Raw genomic sequence first — 22,262 nt, forward strand, 5'->3', positions numbered from 1 at the left:
ATGTTGCATATAGTTTAGCATTTCTTTCATATTGTTACATATTAGTTAGTTTCGTTTTATATATATATGCTTGTGTTAGTAGGTGTTAGTAGTTTCATATAGTTGCATTTGCATGAATCTTGAAGTTGTTCCCAAGTTGATGTCCTATGATGAGTTTATGTGCATAAGTTCTTGGCTAGTAGTCTTGATTATATGTGATGCTTTGTATTTGGAAATTGCTTGTGTGAAAATTGTAATTACACTTATGCTCTAGAGATAAGACTTAGACTAACTTATTTCTTGAGTCCTCGCGTTGAGTCGGGCGTAGAGTTTGGATTATTCCCTTTCTGAACTTAGAGTTTGTAAATCTTAAGTTTGGGGGAGTTAAGGGATGAATATGCCTTTCTAAAAAAAAAAAAAGAAGAAGAAAAAAAACTTTTATCAGTACTCCTTTGAGATCAATGGGTAGAATGCAATGTCATGTGAAAGGGACGATCCATGTACTTGTGCTGATATTAAGTGCAAATGTATTAGAATAAGCAAATTCTTGGTGACTTTTCACAACCCTTGATTACTGGAGAATTACTTGATTAAAAAAAAAGAAAAAAAAAGAGAATAAGCGAAGTCGAATGGGGGTCGTGACTCATTTACACTGAGAAGCGTCCTAACTTTAGACTTAGCAAGAAAAAAAAAAGAAAAAGAGAAAAAAGAAATAGAAAAAACATAGGAGAGGCATAGGAATTCTTTGATGACCCTAAATTGTAGTTGACTCATTAGTAAAGAAGTGTTTAGACCTTATTCTGATTAACGGCTCATATCGAGGACTCTGTTGAAGTTTGATAGTCTTTGTTTTGTTTCGCTAGAGAGCATGCTAGCACACACGATGCACTTCACACTTGTAGTGGAAGAGTACATGGCTAATATGTGAGAGAGATGAATGCCGAGAATGTTGCATATTTTGAGGATGCTATGTTAACACGGATTACAATTCCTGATTCGATTAGATGTAGGCATTTAGTGCATTCATGCATTGCATTAGTAGTATTTGTGTGTGTGTCTATGCTTGAGGACAAGCATCGGTTTAAGTTTGGGGGTGTGATAAGTGGATTTTATATCCACTTGGAAGCCTTCGTTTTGGCTTAAATTGATGGAATGGCCTCAAGCTTTTGATATTTTTGATATGTTTTAGTGTGGTGTTGTGTAGGTTTCTTGGAAGGAGAACGAAGAGGGGAATCATAGCTTTAATTGAAAAAAAACGGCGAAGCAATCGGATGCACGAGGAGAAAGTTATGGACGTGACAAGGTTGGGTGTCAGGGCTGCTGATTTGGCGCGCCCGCCCCAATTTTGGCGCGGCCGCCCCGTTGGCGCGCCCGCCCCAACTCTGGCGCGGCCGCCCCACGACCTGAGCGGGAATTTTGGCCCGATTTGCCCGTTTTTGATCCGTTTAAAGGCCCGTTTGCTGGGAAACTTAAAGGAGGACTTGGGGAACTTAAAAGATAACCTAGAAACATTCTAAGGAGCACGTGACGGCTACGAAGAAGATCTAGATTCATAGTTTTCTTTTGTCTTCTTCCAATTAGGCGATACTTTTGGATGCTCATTCGGATTTGTTTCGAAACTCTTGTTTTACTCTTTTGATATTGTTTAGACTATTCAGTACCATGTTTAATCTTATTCCCATGATGATGAGAAGTTCGATTATGAACTAATCATTATCGTGGGATTTTAGCGGATTTATCGATGAATTTCAGTAGTTAATTTGTCTTGTTCATATGTGATGGTTTGATTTCCTCGTATTGGTTGTGCTTATTCGTCTTGGATGCGTAGCTAACATCTAAGATTGCTTGTTAATCTTTATTGAAGCGACAGTGAATATATTGATTTAGAACTTGCCCTGCGAGCATAGGTTTCGTGTTCGATAACATGACTTGTGATGTGATTTTACCCATCTTGCATCGCCCTATGTAATCTTGATAGATAACTTGCTCTTCAACCGTTATGTTTTCAAATTCTATAGACATATAGGGTCTAAGCATAATTGGTGTCTGTTTACCTTCTATCTTAATTGTGGATGTGTAGCAGTATGGTGCACGTATAACGACAGTTAGCGTGTATCAGTCTCGTGTTATCTGATTAGTTATCAACCATTACAATCGAATAAGGTAGAACTCTGAATGAAGTTGTTAATGAAGCTAGAATCCCATGTTTTATTCTCATTAGTAAATCGTATTCTCTTAGTTGATAATTCTTAGTTTCATAATTCAAATAGGATTAGTTAAGTAGAAAACCAAAACCCAATTTGATACTTGTCCAAGCATTGAATAATAATCATACATTGGTGCATAAGTGCATATTTCTGAATACACCAGTCTCTGTGGGTACGAACTTGAATAATATTCTATATTACTTGTGACCACGTACACTTGCGTGATTTTGTGCGAACAGAAAGTAAATCACATCAGAGGCATACTGTATCAGGGGACTTGATATCAAAGGCCTGAGTAAATCAAACAGGTTTTTGTAGAGCACTTTGAGAATGTCTTCGCAAAAAGACATAAGGAGATCAATTTTGCGGTATCTGAGCTTATACCCCAAAGTTTATCATCACATCTAGCCCATGAATTGGAGCAAGATTTGACACTAGAAGAATTGCATCGAGCACTGATGAGTATGGGATCAAACAAATCTTCAGATCCTGACGGCTTGACTATTGAGTATATAAAGAAGATGTGGACGATCATCCATCAAGACTTTTTTCAAATGGTTAAAGAATTCTGTTGTATGGGTAAGTTTCCTTCTGGACTTATCTCTTCCTTTATATGTTTAATCCCTAAGCTTGACAATCTAGTCACAGATCGAGATTTTAGACCGATTAGCTTGATAAATTGCCCACTAAAAATTTTCCTCAAAGCCTTGTCGGTTAGATTAGGTAAGTGTCTACCACTCCTAGTTTCAGACGTGCAATCAAGTTTCATGAAAAATAGAAACATCATGGAGACTTTTTTGATAGTGGAGGAAGTGGTGCATAGCATTAAATTGAAGCAAGTTAAAGGTTTCATCATTAAGGTGGATTTATTGAGAAAGCATTCGATACTTTTGGTTGGAACTTTCTATTTAAGTCGCTAGCAGCTTTTGGGTTTGGAGAAAAATGGATGTGGTGGATTAGACATATTCTTGAGAGCACCCGTATATCAGTTTTAAAAAACGGGAGCCCTACAAAGGAGTTCGGAATGTCACGTGGTCTGAGACAAGGTTACCCTATGTCCCCCATGCTCTTTAATATCGTTGGAGAAGTCCTTCATTTATTACTGGAGAAAGCAATGGAATTGGGATTTTTCAAAGGTTTAGCACTGGGTAAAGGCCCCGTAATCTCCCATAATCAGTATGCTGACGACACGATATTAGTTTTTGATGAATCCATATTGTCATGCCAGGGAATGAAGGTGATTTTGTTGCTATTTCGAATCCTTTCAGGTCTGAAGATTAATTTTAATAAGAGCACACTGTATTCAAGTGACCCGAATGGTGATTTGTCAACTCAATGTGCAAATATACTAGGATGTAACAGCAGCACGTGGCCGTTCTCATATGTGGGGTACCAAGTTGGAGCCTCTCCGCATAGAAAGCAATTCTGGAAACCTATAAGAAAGTGAAGACCAGACTAAGCTCTTGGAAGTGTCACTCCTTAAACAAAGCAGGGAGAACATCACTTATTAAATCCACCCAAAACAATTTACCCGTATATTGGTTAAGTGTGTTTAAAGCCCCTAAATATATTAATTCGGAACTAGATAAAATCAGGAGAGGTTTCTTTCGGAAAGAAATGGCTAGCGGATCATGTGAATGCAGAAGAATGAATACACTGAACTGGTCGACTCTGTGTCATTCTAAAAGTGCATGTGGTCTGGGATTAAAAATATTAGAGAATAAAAATGACTCCATTCTTTCCAAGTGGTGGTGGAAGTATAGTACAAATAAAAGCAGACCGTGGCGAAGAGTTTTGATAGGAAAATACGGAGTGAATTGTCTAAATGACACGAGACAGATTTTACAAAGAAAAATGAATCTGAAAATTTCCCCTGTAATTAAGAGCATAGCGTCTATCTCAGATACATGCTTTGAAACATGTTGCTCAAGCGTATATATGGAAAGGCGTTTAGGCAATGGAGAACAGATATAGTTCTGGCTAGATAACTGGCATGAAATAGGAATCCTCAAGGATCAATTTTGTTTGTTTTTTGATAAAACGAGCAACAAATCAGTTACAGTATCGCAGTTTTTAGCGGCAAAAGATTCAGTTTCTGGGCAAGAAGGGTTAGATAGTTTTTTACCTGGTTCTCTTGAGGAGGCCAATCAGATTTCTTCATTCAGGTCGCTGGTTGACGGTATCAAATTATCAAACAAAGAAGACAGGGTGATTTGGAAATCAAACAGCGACTCTTTTACGTCAGCTGCAGTTTATCAAAAAATTACAGATGATGTTTTAGTCCCTGGTAACTGGATGCTTATCTGGAAATTGAAAGTCCCTCCTAGAGTTAAGTTGTTTTTATGGCAGGGTGAACATAATAAACTTCCCACATATGACATTCTCAAGCAGCGTTCCATGATAGATGACAGCATTTGTCGTTGGTGTAAGCAAAGTGAGGAATCTCAAACACATCTGTTTTTTAACTGCTCTTTCGCTAATCTGGCATGGACAATATTGAAACAGTGGTTTGGAATTAATTCACTGGATGGAGACTTTAAGTCATTCATTGATTGTTTTGTTAGCAGCCCAAGTGGTAGCATCTGTTTAGCATCCATGTTTTGGTCAGTATGGCTAGCTCAGAATGATATGGTGTTTAGAGGGGTTAAAGATGAGGATAAAAGCATAGAATCTTCTATCAAATTTAGAGCATTTACATGGGCTCGCGCAGCAAATCTAATCTCTACTCCCGTACAAAAATATTGGGCTTTAGACCCAGCACATTCACTAGCGGTTCAAGCAAAGAAAGATTTTAAAGACTGGCTCAAATCTTGAACCTTAGTTCATCAATTTTTGTGCTTTGTTGATGGCTCTTTTATAAGAGATGCCAATGATCAGACATCAGCAGGGGTGGGGGGATTCATGATCAACAACCGAGGTAAATGTATTCTATCCTTTTCAGGTCCAACAGAGGCCCAACAAATCTATGAAGCGGAAGCCCAGGCTTTTATTACATTGATGAAACATCTGAACAACAATATTTTAGATATTAAATCATGTGTAGTATTCACAGATTCCACTATGCTGGCTTAAAAATTTCTCAAATATCAGGGAGGCGCTTACTGGGATATACTATTCCAGGATCTTCTAAACAATAAATTTATTCACAAAATAAATTTAATAGTTATTCCTAGACATTTGAACACTCTAGCAGACTACTTTTCTAAAGGGGAGAAAAAGAAACAAGTTTTTGGCTGCCTGGAGCTAGTATTAATGCCTGCTTAAATGAATTTACATGAGTCTTCTGCATTAGCCAATCAGGTAATAGAATTTAGTATGATTACAAGTCACCTGCTACTCATCAATGGAGACATCTCTTCACAATTTCTATGTCAACTCTATTGCCCAATGCATGCTATACAATATCGACCCATCATGAGATTTTCCCGTGCTGAGGGATTATGATCAAGGAAGACAATAAGGGTTCATTTAAGGGAATCATGAGTCTTTTAATCCATTAATTCAGTTTTCTTGTGAAGTTAACATAATATTTGCATGGGGGAGCTTAGACTTTTATTTCATTAAGTGCAAATTTCTCTGAAGACGAGCCAGATTTTCTCAGTTATTTCCTTGTTGCGGTTAGCCAATGCATGTCGAGTTCAAGACTGAAGTAAACTGTTGCTAATGATGATTCTGATAATTTCTTACAAGCTTAGTCTTGGCATTTAATCTCATCCATAATTAACATGCGCTACTCTCTCATATTTGTAAGCTTCAGCTAGTATAAATTCGAGGCTTTATCACTCTTAAGCTCAACTTAACTATGGCATACCACTGGTCTACTCCTCCCGTAGGCACTATTAAAATTAACATTCATGGCACCCACTCCATGGTGCCCTCTGAGATTGGTAACACGTCTGGCATAGGGGGCATCTTTCGCACCTCTACTGGTAACCTTCATCATCTTATGGTGGGGACTATCCCTTCCCTCTCGAGGCTTGGCAATCAACTCTGGGCAATCTATGCCCCGCTGCGTTGTGCTAAGATCAAGGAATACCCATCTGTCATCCTGGAGACGGACGATTGGCAGGCCTATCGTGCTGTGTGTGACTTTCACATGGGAGCACCTGCAGCAGTGTATGACTTGGTGTCTCAGATAGAAATCCTTCTCAAGGATCGTGGATGGTCATGTGTGCTAGCCTATGTGTTTCCAGCTCGAAACCATGTGGCACGATTCGTGGCTAAGCTTGGTAAGGATGCATGCGACAGGCTCTACACTCTTAATCCTATGATTGGCCCGCTTGAAGAGTTTCTCGATCGGGACATGGGGCTCGGTGTTGACCACCCGGACTACATGGATGTGGTGCTCCCTGATGAGGACCAAGACCCTGTGAATTTTGATGTTGCCCTAGGCCTCGCTGATCAAGTTCAAGGGTTAGGTTAGGCCACCAACTTTCTAACAACTGAAGTCAACCAATAGAGTCAACACAACCAGCCTTGCCTATCTCATTATCAATATGAGTGCCAGCCCCTCTCAAGTTGGATGGCTGAAACAAATCACAGACATTCAACTTGCGTGTCAATGCAGACAAGGTTGCAGCACCTACAGCTTTGGTGAACATATCTGCAGGCTGAGCTGAGGTATGAACATAAGTAGGAGCTAGTAGACCTTTATCAAAGTTCTCTCTAACAATATGGCAATCAATCTCAATATGTTTGGTCCTTTCATGATTCACAGGATTAGAGGCAATGTGAATAGCTGATTTAGAATCACAGTAAAATGGGATAGGCAGATTAGGTGCAACAAGTAGATCCTTAAGAACTGTCACAAGCCAGATGACTTCACAACATGTGTCTGCCATAGATCTATACTTTGCGTCCGCAGATCGAGCAATAGTTTGCTGTTTCTTACATTTCCAAGACACCAGAGAGTTGCCAAAAATCACACAATAGCCAGTCAAAGAATGTCTAGTAATGGGATCACCCCCGCAGTCTGCATCACAAAAAGCTCTGAGATGTAAAGAACCAGTAGAAGAGATGACAAAACCCTAACCTGGAGATTGTTTCACATATCTAAGAACTTTAAACATAGCTTGCATATGATCTAGTTTAGGAGCATTCATAAACTGGGAGAGAACATGAACAACATAAGATAAGTCAGGCCTGGTGATGGTCATATAAATGAGTCTCCCCACTAACTGCCTGTAAGTAGAAGCATCTGCAATGGACAGAACTGAAGAATGATTATCCAACAACTTGTGATTTTGTTCTATAGGAACGACCAAAGGTTTGGAAGCTGTAAGACCAGTGTCTCTTAACAAATCTAGAGCATACTTTCTTTGGTTTAGATAGAAACCAGTAGTGGACCTAGCCACCTCAATACCAAGGAAGTACTTTAAAGGACCCAGATCCTTTAGCTTGAACTGAGTATGAAGAAATGCCTTCACCTCTTGAATCAAATCAGTAGAGGAACCAGTGATTAATATGTCATCGACATACACCAACATGACAACCATATGTGTACCTTTCTTCAAAATGAAAAGACTGTTGTCACTGTGAGACTAAGTAAAGTTAAATTGTTTCAAGGTAGAAGACAATTTGATAAACCACCTCCTTGGAGCCTGTTTAAGGCCATATATAGATTTGGTAAGTTTGCAGACATAATCTTCAAAATTGGCAGGACATTTAGAGGAGAGAAAAGCATAGCCAGGTGGAAGCTTCATGTACACTATTTCAGGTAAGTCACCATCCATTTGAGAGACATTCCATTGATGAGAAGCAGCCACTGCTAGTACAAGTCTGAGTCGTCTGACAGTGATCATTTTTGCTAAGGGAGCATATGTGTCAAAATAGTCAACTCCATAAGTTTGAGTGAATCCTTTAGCCACCAAACGGGCTTTGTATCTTTCAACAGACCCATCTGGTAAATATTTGACTTTAAACAGCCATCTGCAGTCCACCACATGTTGATTAGGAGGGGTTAAAACCAAGTCCCAAGTATGATTATCCTCCATAGCAGCAATCTCAGTTTTAATAGCCTGAAACCACTAAGGATGGGGAGCAGCCTGAGTGAATGTGTAGGGAGTTGGTATCTTATTCACTGAAGCCAAATAGACTTGATATTGAGGAGTAAATTTGTCATAAGACAAATGATCCTGAATAGGATAAGTAGTTCCACGTCCTGAGGGCAGTGCAGGTGTTAAGCAACTTGTGTGAGCAGAAGGTAATCCAGTAAAGTCTTTAAATTTGGAAGGTAGCTGTTTTTGTTTGACAGGTCTAGTTATAGGCACAACTGGAGGAGAGTTTGCAGCTGTAGCTTCTACAGGTGAAGCTTCTGCAGCTGTAGAAGATTCTGCAGGAGGCATAGTGACTTCTACAGTAGGAGTGACATCAACAGGGATAGGATCTGAAACAGTATCCATAGCCTCAGGAAAGAGAGGATGATCTACAGAGGATGGTGGATACACTTCAGACACTTGTTTGTGAAATGGAAACTCATGCTCAACAAATTGAACATCTCTTGAGAAAAAACATTGCCTGCTCTGTAAATTGAGAATTTTGTACCCCTTCTTGTTGAATGGGTAGCCTATAAAAACACCTTTGATAGCTCTAACATCCAGTTTGTCAGTAGGATGTAATTTGGTAGCATAGCAGAGACACCCAAAAGATTTCAAATGTAAGTGGTTGGGAGTTTTCTGATATAACAATTCAAAAGGTGTTTTGAACTGTAGAGATTTAACTGGTAGTAGATTAATAATATGTGTGGCTGTAAGGATAAAATCACCCCAAAAAGAATTTGGCAGATTTGATTGAAACTTTAAAGCTCTGGCCACATTTAGTAAATGCTGATGTTTTCTTTCTGCTTGTCCATTTTGTTGAGGAGTAGCAGAGCAAGAAGTTTGGTGTTAAATTCCTATAGATTTAAAAAAAATCTTGTAGATCAGCATTGGTAAACTCAGTGCCATTGTCTGATCTTACAGTCTGGACAGAAGTTTTAAATTGATTATGAACATAAAAGATGAAGTTCTTAATCAAAGCAGGCACTTGTGACTTGTAGGTAAACAAGAACACCCAGGTTGCTTTAGAAAAATCATCAACTACAGTTAGAAAATAACTGTAATTGTTGTGAGTGGCTTGCCTATAAGGGCCCCAAACATCCAAGTGGATAAGTTCAAACACACATGTAGATTGAAATGTACTATGTGGAAAAGCCAGTCTATGCTGTTTAAAATAGTGACATATATCACAAGCATCAAATGTTACAGAGTTTGGAGTAACCAGTGGCACTTTGTTCAGAATAAAGGTGGAAGGATGTCCCAACCTACTATGCCATAACTGAGTAGAGTTAAGAGTGACTGAATTATAGACAATATTATCACTAATTTTAGATACTGTCTGAGCAATACAAGACTTTCCAGAAGAAACTTGACCAGCAACTGAGGCATCATGAGGCTTATTCAAGTTGAGAGCATGAAGTTTGTAAAGTCCATTCTGCAATCTACCAATCTCTCTCTCCCTCTTCAATGTATGGTCCTGCAAGATGCAGTTAGTGGAAGAGAACAGAAGAGAAGATTGAGGATTAACAGTCAGCTTAGCTATGGAGATGAGGTTAGGGGTAAATGTAGGCACACATAACACCTCATGAAGAATAAGATCGGATGCCAGTTGTACATCACCCAGATGAGTAATAGTGGCAGTGGTGCCATCTGGTATATGTAAATCAGCCTTGAGAGGCTGTAAATTGTGCATAATGTGCTTGTGACAAGTAATGTGGTTTGTAGCACCAGAGTCTAAGATCTAGGTGTGGCAATCACCATTGTCATTAGAGAACACTGAGTATGCAGATACAGCTGAATATAAAAAGGTAGAGCCATAAGAAGTCATACCAGACATCTGACTTGATGGACCACTCCAGGTGTTAGACTGTTTAATGGATTCTTGTATCATTTTGGACAGCTATTGACACTGAGCATCAGAAAACTGAAGAGCATCCTTTGTAGTATCAGATGTAATATCTGAGGTAATCACAGAGACCTGAGCTGCACCAGGAGAAGTAGTAGAGGATGTCAGTTTTCGAGGTTTGGGCTTAGGTTTGCCATATAACCTATGCCAATCAGGATAGCCATGTAAACAGAAGCATTTGTCACGACTGTGACCATTGTTGTGACAATAATCACATTCCAGAGTAGAAGCAGGCTTCTTAGCATTAGACCTAGCAGTAGTAGGCTTGAATTTGGACAAATTGTTTTATTTGACATTCATTGTCATAGAATCAGATGGAGCTACTGGTGTGACTTTAGCAAAAGCTCGTTGAGACTCCTCTTGAAGTAACAGAGAGTATGCTTGACTAATTGTAGGTACAGGTTGCATCATCAAGAACTGACCTCGAACATTTGTATATTTCTCATTAAGTCCCATCAGAAATGAACTGAGTTTGATCATATTGACATATTTCTCAAATTTCTGTACATAATTGCAGGTACAGTTGGTAGAAATGCAATTGCACTTAGTCATGGGATTGAGACTGTCAATTTCAGCAATCAGAGTTCGAAATTTCGTAAAGTAGGCATTAATTGACATAGAACCTTGCTGTAACGCTCCAAGTTCTTGTCGCATATGAAATACACGAGGCATATTAGTTTGAGCAAAGCGAATAGAGAGATCATCCCAAATCTCTTTAGCAGTGGAGAAATAGGACACACTGTCACGTATTTCCGCAAACACAGAATTCAACAACCAGGAAAACACCATATCATTGCAACGACTCCACACAACATAATGAGGGGACGAGACAGGTGGACAAATTAGTGTTCCATCAATTAAACCTAATTTCATTTTAGCAGATAGAGCAACTTTGACTGCGTGACTCCACTGATAGTAATTATGCTCAGTTAAAAGCTGAGTAACCAGAGGAGTGCCAGGATTATCCGAATTTTGCAGAAAATAAGGATGATTAGCATCGATAACATATGAAAGCGATGCATTAGAAATACCAGCAGCAGCAGCAGCAGCATAAGACGCCATTAAAACTAAGGTAGAAAAGTAGATCTAAGCTAGAGAACAGGCTAAGAAACACACCGAACAAGATACAACCACAAGAAATAACAGATCTATATAGCTAGTAGTGTACGGAAGCTATATATCGAGAGCGCGAGAACAGAGAGTTATGCAAGTAGCAAGGAGAACGAGTGAGCGAAGACGAACGAGATTACCGGAATAAGGAAGACGATGACGGAAGATCGGAAAACAAGTCGCCGGAGATCGCTCTGATACCATGTCAAACCTATAAACATGATATTGGAGCTTGAGCAAGAAGAAAGCTAATATTGTATTGAAAAGCAAAAAAGTAATTACATTGTTCTGGACCTCTCTATTTATATACATATTTCACAACTAACCACCAACTTTCTAACAACTAAAGTCAACCAACAGAGTCAACACAACCAGCCTTGCCTATCTCATTATCAATATGAGTGACACCACGCTCAGGTTGCAGTCGATGCTGCTAAAGGACCTCAGGATGTGCACAATGAGGCGATGGATGGCCAGGCGGCAGAAAATGGTGTTCCAGGTCTCTTAATGATGTTGAGGAAGTGGGTTCACAGGAGGAAAATCATCATGCAGTAGGTTTGGGTGCAGTGTTTCTCTTCGTAGGCGAGCCTCCAATGGAGGACATAGACTAATCGTGGTCATTATGCACTAGTAATCGGTTCAGAGCAAGTCTGTAGATATATGTTTCGGACTTGTTCCAATAATCCTCGTAGTATCTAGTCCAGTTGGGCTGTTGCTAAGTTAGTTTGCTCTTACTTGTACTACTGCTCGTCTCTTCTTGTTGGGAGAGACGTTCTATGAATAAAATCGTAGCTTCTCAAAAAAATATACAAATTTTATCAGAGCTGAGTTGAGTTGGCAAGTCAGAACCAAACTCAGTTAATCCTAAATAAAATAGGCTGAGTTCGAGCCGAACAATCAAAAAACTAAGGTTGGGTACATTCACCGACCAAACGGCATTTTGTGTTCAAAATCTGCTTATTTTAATAAACAAACAGAACCACACTTGTTTAAAAAAGTCGAGCTCGAGTTTTGTTCACAAATACTCTCTACATTTATCCTTACATAAATATTAAACATCGTTAACACAAATATAGGTGCTGCTCTTTTTTTATTGTTTTTCTAATCAATTAGAATCAATGGAAACCCACATGATATAATAAATTATAATTTATGGATACTTCAATTACATGAAAATAGTTTTATTTATACTATATATATATATATATATATATATATATATATATATATATATAGGGGGCTGTTATACAGCCACCGTTGGATAGCAAACCACCAGATCCTGTCCGTTGGATGAGAAGGACTACCCGCAATGAAACATTGCAACCCCGCAATGTTTCATTGCGGGGTAGTTAATAGCCGCAATGACACATTGCTGGGTTGTCAATACCGGCAATGTTTCATTGCTGGGTGTTGGATACCCGCAATGTATCATTGCGGGGAGCTTAGTGAAAAACTCATTCCCTCAATACCCTTCTGCCACATGCATTTATATTTTATTTAAATAATATTAACTACTTATTTATTTATTATATTGTTTATATTAATATGTGTATTTTCTTTTAAATTTTAAATAATATAAATTACTTATTTATTATATTATTTATATTAAAATAAATAGTTTCATTTAAACTTTTAATATTATAAACTATTTATATAAAATAAATATTTTTAACATCTCACAATACTTTGTAACTGAAGTGAATTTATTTATTATAATATTTGTATTAAAAATATTTTTGTTTAAATTTTAAATAATTAAACTATTTATTTATTATATTATTTAAATTAAGATAAATAATTTCATTTAAACTTTAATAATATAAACTGGTTGAATGAACTAAAAGTTTTTAAAACAGCCCGCAATGAGATATTGCGGGGAGTTGTAACCGGTCTTTTTGTTTAAACCCGTTTTCTTTTTCTCTTTCAATTGTGCCGTTTCCCTCATTAGGTTTTAACTCGGTTCTCGACTCTCCTTCTCTCTCAGGCAACACAATTGCAAGCGGCGATTAGCTCGGTTCTTGGCTCTTCCTCTCTCAGGCAGCTTTCTCAACTTCCCCACGGTAATGGCTCTCTCTCTCCATCTCTCCCTCCCTCCCTCTCGCACTCTCTCCTTCTAACCAGTCATGTAGCTGAGACTATAATACATCTAAAGTTTGTCTCGTAAAGGGGTTTATATTTTACGAGATTACTACGAGAGATTTCTTACAACCAATTCATTACATCAGAGATTCGCCGTAGTAGAGAATTCACTACAACAGAATAGTTTTATCTTTATCGAGCAAATTAACAAGTTTGGTTCTGCACTTGCCTTCTAATCGAATAATTCCATATCAATTTGTTAGTATTTAAGTTTAGGGTTCTTTCAAAATTGATTGAATTCTTAAGAAAGTTTACTTTAAACATTTTTTGAATGTATTCTTTCTGATATTCGTGTTTTAATTGGGGATTATTATATATTTACTTGATTTTGTGTTTATAGCCTATTTTGAAGAACTTATTTGGTGGGTTTTTAGTTTATGACCTATTTTATGTTTGGCTTATTTTCTGATTTGAGTTGGGAGTCTTTACGGTTTTGATTTAGGCACAAGTTATAAGAGGGATTCTCTAGCCCCACTCTTAAAGCATAAAATTTTGGTGTTAGTAAATTTATGCAAGTGAAAGTAAATTAATATGTATTATATATTTGTGGGGTGATTTAAGCCTGAGGTTATATATCCGTTTGTAATGTGGGATACCAATAATAAAAATTACCTAATGTAGGGAAAATAAACAAACTAATGCAGGGAGAAGAGAATAATCAATAAGAACTTATAGTGCTGGTGACAGTATGGTAACTAAAGATGGTATGAACAATTGGACTAGGAACTGTATTGGCTCTTTACATGTGGCTTAATTTTCAGAATTTTGTAAGCATGGATAAGAGTATATAATCAAAATAGCTCTTTCAGAATTCTTGTAGTCCTTTAAGTTTACTCTGTAGGAACTTGTTATGATAAAAGTAGGGACAAGTTCTTCATATATTTCAAATAATTTCCTCTTTATTAGAGAGGCCACCAAATGTTTGTTTCAATGTCTTCCTGAATAGAATAAATGATTAGTTTATGATATGTGCCCTGCAGGAATAGTAGACAAAATGATAAAATGGAAGAAAAATAAATATTTTATAATATTTTTATAATGATTTTGAGCCTCATCGTTGTTTGTTTGTGGAGCTCATTTTAATTTTGATACGGTACTGGAACCTATGGTGTGGTTGAGGATATTCTGGTTTCGAGTTTAGTCGTTACTCGATTGTATCGATTTTTTTGCTTTGCAGAGTAGTCTCCACTGGTGAGTGTTGATATTACTAATTACTTTCAGATAGGGAGAGCAGACTCATCTGGACTTGGGAAATTTAAACATAGGTTTAGTTATCGGTAATATTTTCTGATCAGATTTGTTTTTACTTTTTAGTGATCTGGTTCCTTATGCATCAGACTGAATTTGATTTAATTATAGCTTTCAACTTTGTTTGGTTATAATATATAGTGGATAAGAAATGTAAGATGCATAAATTTAACAAAAACATAACAAGTGTGTATTCTAATTGGTACTAGGCAACTGCTGAATATGGCACATTCTGTTCAACCCAAATACTACCTACCTACTGTATTCTAACATCTATTGAAATGCAGACTAATTTATTTGAGTGTGTCTTATTACAAACTAATAAAAGTTATTTAGTATATTGAATTTATGGAAAAGTAAACTTTAATGATAATTTTCTTATTTATATTCATAAAGAGTAAAAAAATTAATTTTAAATTCTTTTGCTATATGCCCATAAAATGAAAAAAAAATTGAACTGTATTCTAGCTTCATGTATTAAAATTTATGTTCAATTTTTTTGACTTTTGATGTTAAATATTTATTTGCATTATCTGCTAATTAGTCGACTTAGCTTGCACAAATTCTTTATATCCTTTGTTGGCATGACTTTGGATGTAATACTGACATGGTATTCTTTTGTGGTAGCCTAATTTGTAATGCTGTAAAATTAGTCATTTCTTTTATGAATTAAAATTGAATCACTTGTTCATTATATTGATTGGTTTTTTGATTTGAATATCTACAGATTTTTATGGAGAAATCTAAGGATTCAGCTTGCGGCCCTATAGATCGATCACTGTTGTTCATGCAGGAGGATCATATTAGCACCTCCATCTGGGAGGGCGATGATAGGCTCAGGTTTGATGTCAGACAGTATACCACATGTATGGATAAGTGGGTTTTGGATGATGAGCAGAGGCATCTTCTTGATTCTTGGGGTTTTGGGGTATTTGCTCACCCTCAGGTTGTTCGACAGAACGACATTGCCCTGATAAGAGCCCTTGTTGAGAGATGGAGGCCGGAGACAAACACCTTTCACTTCCCATTCGGTGAGATGACCATCACACTAGAGGATGTCTACATGCTTATGGGTCTGCCGATCAGCGGTCGTGCTCTTACTTTCACAGATCTTGCTACTCCACAGCAGTATTGGCTTACTCAGTGGGAGGATTTGAGGTTGGAGAAGGGGCCTGTCCGAAAGAAGAAGTCTGACAAGAAGAAGAAGAAGAAGAAGTCTAAAGGGAAGGGGAAGTCTGAACGGGAGAAGATGTGGTCAGAAAACGCGAGTGCAGTTAGTTTGTATTCATTGCGGGAAACATATAAGAAGAAGCCAAAGTCAAAGCGTCCTGAATATTTAGAGCAGGATACCAGGGTGTATACCCGAGCCTATGTGTTCTGGATCATAGGGGCTATTCTTTTTCCTACATCATCCAGAGCTACTGTCCATCCCCGATACATACAGTTGCTGCAGAAGACGGATGAAATCATTGATTATGCCTAGGGTGCTGGTGTGTTGGCATATCTGTACAGGGAGTTGGGTAAAGCTGCGAAGAAGACCAGCACTTCCATTAACGGGTGCGTGATGCTTCTTCAGCTCTGGGCTTATGAGAGGTTGTTGCCTGGTCGTCCTGTGATTGCACGTGGATTAGAGCGTGTATGGCCGAGGGCACGCGCATGGGCTGAGCCAGTAGAGGGCAGGAGGGTTAACCCTCACCATCATGTACGCCAGTATCGCGGGGATTTTGATAAGCGTCCTCGTGTTGATGCTGACATTCAGGTACTTTTATTAATTTATTTATTTTGATTATGTATGAATTCATTGTGCTGACATGTGTAATTGCAGGTCCCGGAGCAGACTCGTCCCCCCGAAGAGACCCCGATAGTTATCTCCTCCCCGTCTACTACTCAGGTAATATAATGTTGTTTTATTTCTGGCTGGGAGAGTCTAGTGAATGAAGTAATCTTGTCTCTAAAAATTAAATTAGCGTTAAAGTTTAATATGGAATTAAGTGATATTAACATGACATAACTTAATAAACTATAGCTAATTATATTCGCAATTCGTAGTATATGCAAATTTATTTATTTTGATTATGTAATGAATTTATTGTGCTGACATGTGTAATTGCAGGTCCCGGACCAGACTCGTCCCCCTAGGAGACCCCGATTGTTATCTCCTCACCGCCTACTACTCAGGTAATATAATGTTGTTTTATTTCTGGCTGAGAGAGTCTAGTGAATGAAGTAATCTTGTCTCTAAAAATTAAATTAGCGTTAAAGTTTAATATGGAATTAAGTGATATTAACATGACATAACTTAATAAACTATAGCTAATTATATTCGCAATTTGTAGTATATGAAAATTTATTTATTTTGATTATGTAATGAATTCATTGTGCTGACATGTGTAATTGCAGGTCCCGGACCAGACTCGTCCCCCCGAGGAGACCCCGATTGTTATCTCCTCACCGCCTACTATTCAGGTAATATAATGTTGTTTTATTTCTGGCTGAGAGAGTCTAGTGAATGAAGTAATCTTGTCTTTAAAAATTAAATTAGCATTAAAGTTTAATATGGAATTGAGTGATATTAACATGACATAACTTAATAAACTATAGCTAATTATATTCGCAATTCGTAGTATATGCAAATTTATTTATTTTGATTATGTAATGAATTCATTGTGCTGACATGTGTAATTGCAGGTCCCGGACCAGACTCGTCACCCCGAGGAGACCCCGATAGTTATCTCCTCCCCGTCTACTACTCAGGTAATATAATGTTGTTTTATTTCTGGCTGGGAGAGTCTAGTGAATGAAGTAATCTTGTCTCTAAAAATTAAATTAGCGTTAAAGTTTAATATGGAATTAAGTGATATTAACATGACATAACTTAATAGACTATAGCTAATTATATTCGCAATTCGTAGTATATGCAAATTTATTTATTTTGATTATGTAATGAATTCATTGTGCTGACATGTGTAATTGCAGGTCCCGGACCAGACTCGTCCTCTCGAGGAGACCCCGATTTCTTTCGCTGAGTCTTTGCGGGACAATTCTGAGGTACTTACTAATATATTTTCTTTCATTTGAACCATAACCCCCTTGTTATTTAATACGTACCTGACCATAATTTTGAAATCTATTTGCAGATGGATACATTAGAGGATAGAATGTTCGATTCTCGAAGGCGGGGGAACAAGGATAGATCTGGTGATATGACGAGGCCCTTAAAAAATCGGAAAATTAGATGGTTGTTCCGTGAATGGTGGAACGAGGAGTGCAACTTTATATGGAGGGAACATGGTCTTCCGGTTACATACAGCCTTAATTGGAAGCAGATTCAGACGCTTAAACCCGGGTATTGGGTTCAGGATGATGTAGTGAATGCTTATCTTGAGTTGGTGAAGATAAGGGATTTCGAAACATTTGGTAAATGTCCGGCCGCAAAAAAGTATTTCTTCGCGCCTAGTTTCTTTTTCTGCCGTGCTATATATCATTGCCAAGATTTGAAGGTAATAAATTCTATCAACATTCACTTTCAGCAATAGTGGTTGACATGACACAAGCATGTCAATTTTTTTTTAAAAAAATTCATCCCCTCAATGAAACATTGCGGGTATAAATAGCAATAGTGGTTAATTTATTTTTTTTTAATTCATCCCCTCAATGAAACATTGCGGGTATAAATAGCAATAGTGGTCAACTTTTTTTTTTAAATTCATCCCCTCAATGAAACATTGCGGGTATAAATATCATCCTGCAATGTTTCAAATTGAAACTATTATTAAACTCTAAAAAAATGTTTTAGTTGATGGTCTCTTATATTCTTAGATTTTGTGTATATGCATGTTCTAGGCTAACAAAATTCACTCATTATAGGACCATCTGAATTCTAAAGCAACCGAAGAGCTTGCTGAGCAGGTTGCATTCTTTGAGCAGTTTAAGAGGCAGGTTGTCGGGCCAAACCTCGTAGATTGTGACTATGCATTCTTTCCCGCTTGTTGGGAGAATCATTGGATTCTCTTTGTTGTGGACGTACAAAAGAGTAAAGTCAGCATTATTGATTCTTTGTATAGTGAGAGTGTTGGTCGGTCGTATAAGGATATGTATCCGTCTCAGTTTTACATTATGGTAATAATTATCACCGTTATTTATTTTATTCCTTAGTTTTTCTGCATATTTGAAAAAATGAATTTGAAGACTGATTTCTTTAATGATTTACAGGAAAAACTTCTCCCGTGCATGCTTCATCACCTGGATTCTAGTCGGTTCCCGCAGCCGAAATTCATGAAGGTGAGGTCGGTGACTGAACGCCCAAAGCAAGTTGGTGGATTTGATTGTGGTGTATATGTGGTCAAGTATGTGGACGCCATCTGTGGTGGGATACAGTTGAAGAATGCTGTATGGGATCCTACACTTGACATCTTGACATTTCGATATCGCATGGCTTGGGAGCTTAATAGAGGGCGGGCACGGCATATTTCTGAGTGGGGGATTAAGGAGAGGTTGCTAGGATGTTAGATACAATTATTTGATGGTTGGTTGTAATTATTTTTTGTTGGATGTATTTATCGTTTATCGGATGTATGCATATAGTTTATTGATGTAATTATCGATTAATATTTTTGTGATGAAATTGTCTTTCATATTTGTTGGATTCTTGATTGAACAGTTTTGAATTTGTTAATGAAATGATTGAAGCAGGTTGGATATTGTAGAAACAGAAAGGGTATGGCAAATTTTTTCTGAAAACACCCAGCAATGAATCATTGCGGGTACCATAAAATTTTAGTAAACCTTCTGCCCCGCTAAAGTACCCTGCAATGATTCATTGCGGGTACTAGCCATCCCTGCAATGATTCATTGCGGGTACTTATTATCCCCACAATGAATAATGGCGGGGAACATAAAACTTTAGTAAACCTTCTGCCCAACTAAAGTACCCCGCAATGATTCATTGCGGGTACTCATAATCCCCACAATGACTCATGGCGGGGAACCTAAAATTTGAGCAGACCTTCTGCCCAGCTAAAGTACCCTGCAATGATTCATTGCGGGTACTAGCCATCCCTGCAATGATTCATTGCGGGTACCCTGCTTTTCTACTTCATCCCCGCAATGTTTCATTGCGGGTACAATAAAAAATTTATTTCATAATAATAAAGTAAAATAATATTGCCAAACTATTCACTAATTTCAGAAGAACATCTACTTTTAAGTAATAATAAAGTAGAGTGAGTACTAAATTTCGAAATTATATTAATAATTCATAAACGATACAACTTGATTCATTGATACAAGACAAATATATAAATTAGACTAAGTCGGCTTCGTGGGACAATTTCTTGAATCATGATTTGCTCCTTTTTCACCACAAAATTTACATGTTCGTAACTTCTTTTTTGAAGTTGCCATCTCAATACCACTTTTATGTCTTCCCGTTTTGTTTCGTCCCTTTGTTTGTGACATTGGAGGATCAAAAAACGGTTCAAAAACCGGATCGTCTACATTTTCATGATAGGACAAGTCATTTACATTCTTGTTGCGCATCTCTTCCGGAAAATATTCGTTCACGTAATTTGTCTCTTTCTCAATCATGCCCATCACATAGTTAAATCTCGGGACCGAACAACTAGCACTAGCACTTAAACCTTGAAAGGATTTGCATAATGCATTATACCTTGCCTCTTGTGATTTAACCAAATCGCCAATCACGGGAGGGGTATAGAGTAGAGGTCCCGCAACTTCATTCCCGTTCATTGTCCACCTCAATGTGATATAGTTTGATGGTATCTTAGTCGCTTGCTTCTTAGTTAGGTAACAAATGATGTGTTTACAAATCATGCCGGAATGTTCATATTTTTTGCATTCACGTCTATAAGTTCCATCGCCAGAAACCGTCAAACAAACTCTTCTTATACAATGTTCAGGCACGGTGAATTTTTCTACCAAGTACACCTTCCACAAATAATTGGAGACATGTGGAATTTTTTTCATGACATAAGATGCACTTTTGACAAACTCAATTTGAAAACGCCTAAACATCTCTTTGGTGTATATTTGCGATGCATGAGCCTCCAATGGTGAGTTTAATATAAGTCTCCTTTTCTTGTATTGGGTGTTGTAGTCAGCTTCAACCTCGTGAAGATATTGATACTCCAAAGCCTTTTGTGAGTTCTCAATAAATTCCTTCAAACCGGTTGATGGTTGCACATATTGGTCAAAAAAGGAATTCATTGACTCGCTCCTTCCCGTAGTAGTCATACCGGCGGCAAAAGATTCTTTTGTATAAGCCCGAATCCATATCTCTCTAATATTGTACATATCATTTAGCCAATCATGAGTTATGAGGTGGTACTTCTCAACCAAATCATCCCATCTTTCTTGAAATTCCTCCGGTGATAACGACTTATACACACATGCGTTGAATTCCGTTTTGAACTCCGGATAATGAGTATACAAAGAAGACAATTTTTCGGTGAACTTTTGACCTATATGCCAAGAACAATATGTATGCTTGGTGGTTGGTAAAATCTTGGCAATAGCATTTCCCAATGCAATGTCTTGGTCGGTAATGATTGTAATCGGAGGTTTGTTGTCAACGGCTTCCAACCAAGTTTTCAAAACCCATTCATAAGATGTTTCTTTCTCATCCCTAATGAGTGCAAATCCAAATAAGATATTTTGGTAGTGATGGTTAACCCCCGTGATAGGTATGAAAGGCATACAATACCTATTAGTCCGATAAGTTGAGTCGAATGTAACCACATCACCAAAATTCTTGTATGCATTTGCCGATCGAGGGTCAACCCACACCAAAGCCTTAACCCGATTCTCGCCATCCATATCAAACCGATAGAAAAACTTCCCGAAATTATTCCCCTTTAACTCCTCTAACAAAGCCAACCCGGACATTGCGTCACCACCATCAAACACTTGACGTCGAATGTTACGTAAAACATTACGTATGTCTTGATTAGTAAAACCAACATTCTCTAATCCACCGAGAGCTTCCCCCATCACTTTCAACACTTTTGAGGGTCCTATTCCCGATTTGTTCAACGTCTCAATTAAAGATCGGGCAACCGGACCTATATTACGCGATCTTTGCATGAATTGTACTTTGTCTGGGGTAACCATTGGATGATTGTGTTCTAACTCTACTGTGGTTATTTCCCATTTATCCGTCTTCACTCTATGAACAACCGAAATTCGAGCCTTACATTTTGTCCGATCAATTGTATCACGAGTCCTTTTTAAATTCAATTCCTCATCAACATTAGCCGAACTTGAACATACTCTCCCACCTAGCCGGCAAATATACATACGTGAACAAGCTTCATTGCTTCTAGAATGCCTATGAGTATTTCTAATGATAACCTCGAATCCAACCCTACGCCCGTAATCCCGATAAAATCTTTCCACCTCATCTAAATTATCAAACAACATGCCACTACAAGGAACAACATCATTCATATTGGAAAAAGTAAAATCATGTATTTTTTCCCCAACATCAACATTATCATAATCATTTTTCCGTTCACTTCTTCCAAAACTTGTATTATCATCCTTTTTCCCACTATTATCATGACAATCATCTTCATCATCGACAAAAATAACCTTTTTTTTTCCCTTTATCAACATAATCAT

The 22,262-nt window shown here is 37.7% G+C and overlaps 3 protein-coding genes across 3 annotated transcripts; 2 read left to right on the forward strand and 1 right to left on the reverse strand.

Moving 5' to 3' along the window:
• The first annotated feature begins 11,634 nt into the window (after positions 1-11,634).
• Positions 11,635-16,107, forward strand: LOC108198077 (protein MAIN-LIKE 1-like). Its single transcript, XM_017365858.1, has 2 exons — positions 11,635-11,736; positions 15,352-16,107. The coding sequence occupies exons 1-2, from the start codon at positions 11,635-11,637 to the stop codon at positions 16,105-16,107; spliced, it is 858 nt and encodes a 285-aa protein (XP_017221347.1).
• On the forward strand, positions 13,175-19,269 carry LOC108198076 (uncharacterized). Its single transcript, XM_064085573.1, has 9 exons — positions 13,175-13,297; positions 15,352-16,383; positions 16,450-16,515; positions 17,025-17,090; positions 17,313-17,378; positions 17,601-17,672; positions 17,762-18,124; positions 18,492-18,743; positions 18,837-19,269. The coding sequence occupies exons 2-9, from the start codon at positions 16,189-16,191 to the stop codon at positions 19,131-19,133; spliced, it is 1,377 nt and encodes a 458-aa protein (XP_063941643.1). The 5' UTR covers positions 13,175-13,297; positions 15,352-16,188; the 3' UTR covers positions 19,134-19,269.
• A 662-nt stretch (positions 19,270-19,931) lies between these two features.
• Positions 19,932-22,262, reverse strand: LOC135149497 (protein FAR1-RELATED SEQUENCE 5-like). The gene has a single exon (XM_064085224.1). The coding sequence runs from the start codon at positions 22,260-22,262 to the stop codon at positions 19,932-19,934; it is 2,331 nt and encodes a 776-aa protein (XP_063941294.1).

The sequence above is a fragment of the Daucus carota genome, chromosome 9, assembly GCF_001625215.2.
Source record: "Daucus carota subsp. sativus chromosome 9, DH1 v3.0, whole genome shotgun sequence".
Classification (NCBI taxonomy): domain Eukaryota; kingdom Viridiplantae; phylum Streptophyta; class Magnoliopsida; order Apiales; family Apiaceae; genus Daucus; species Daucus carota.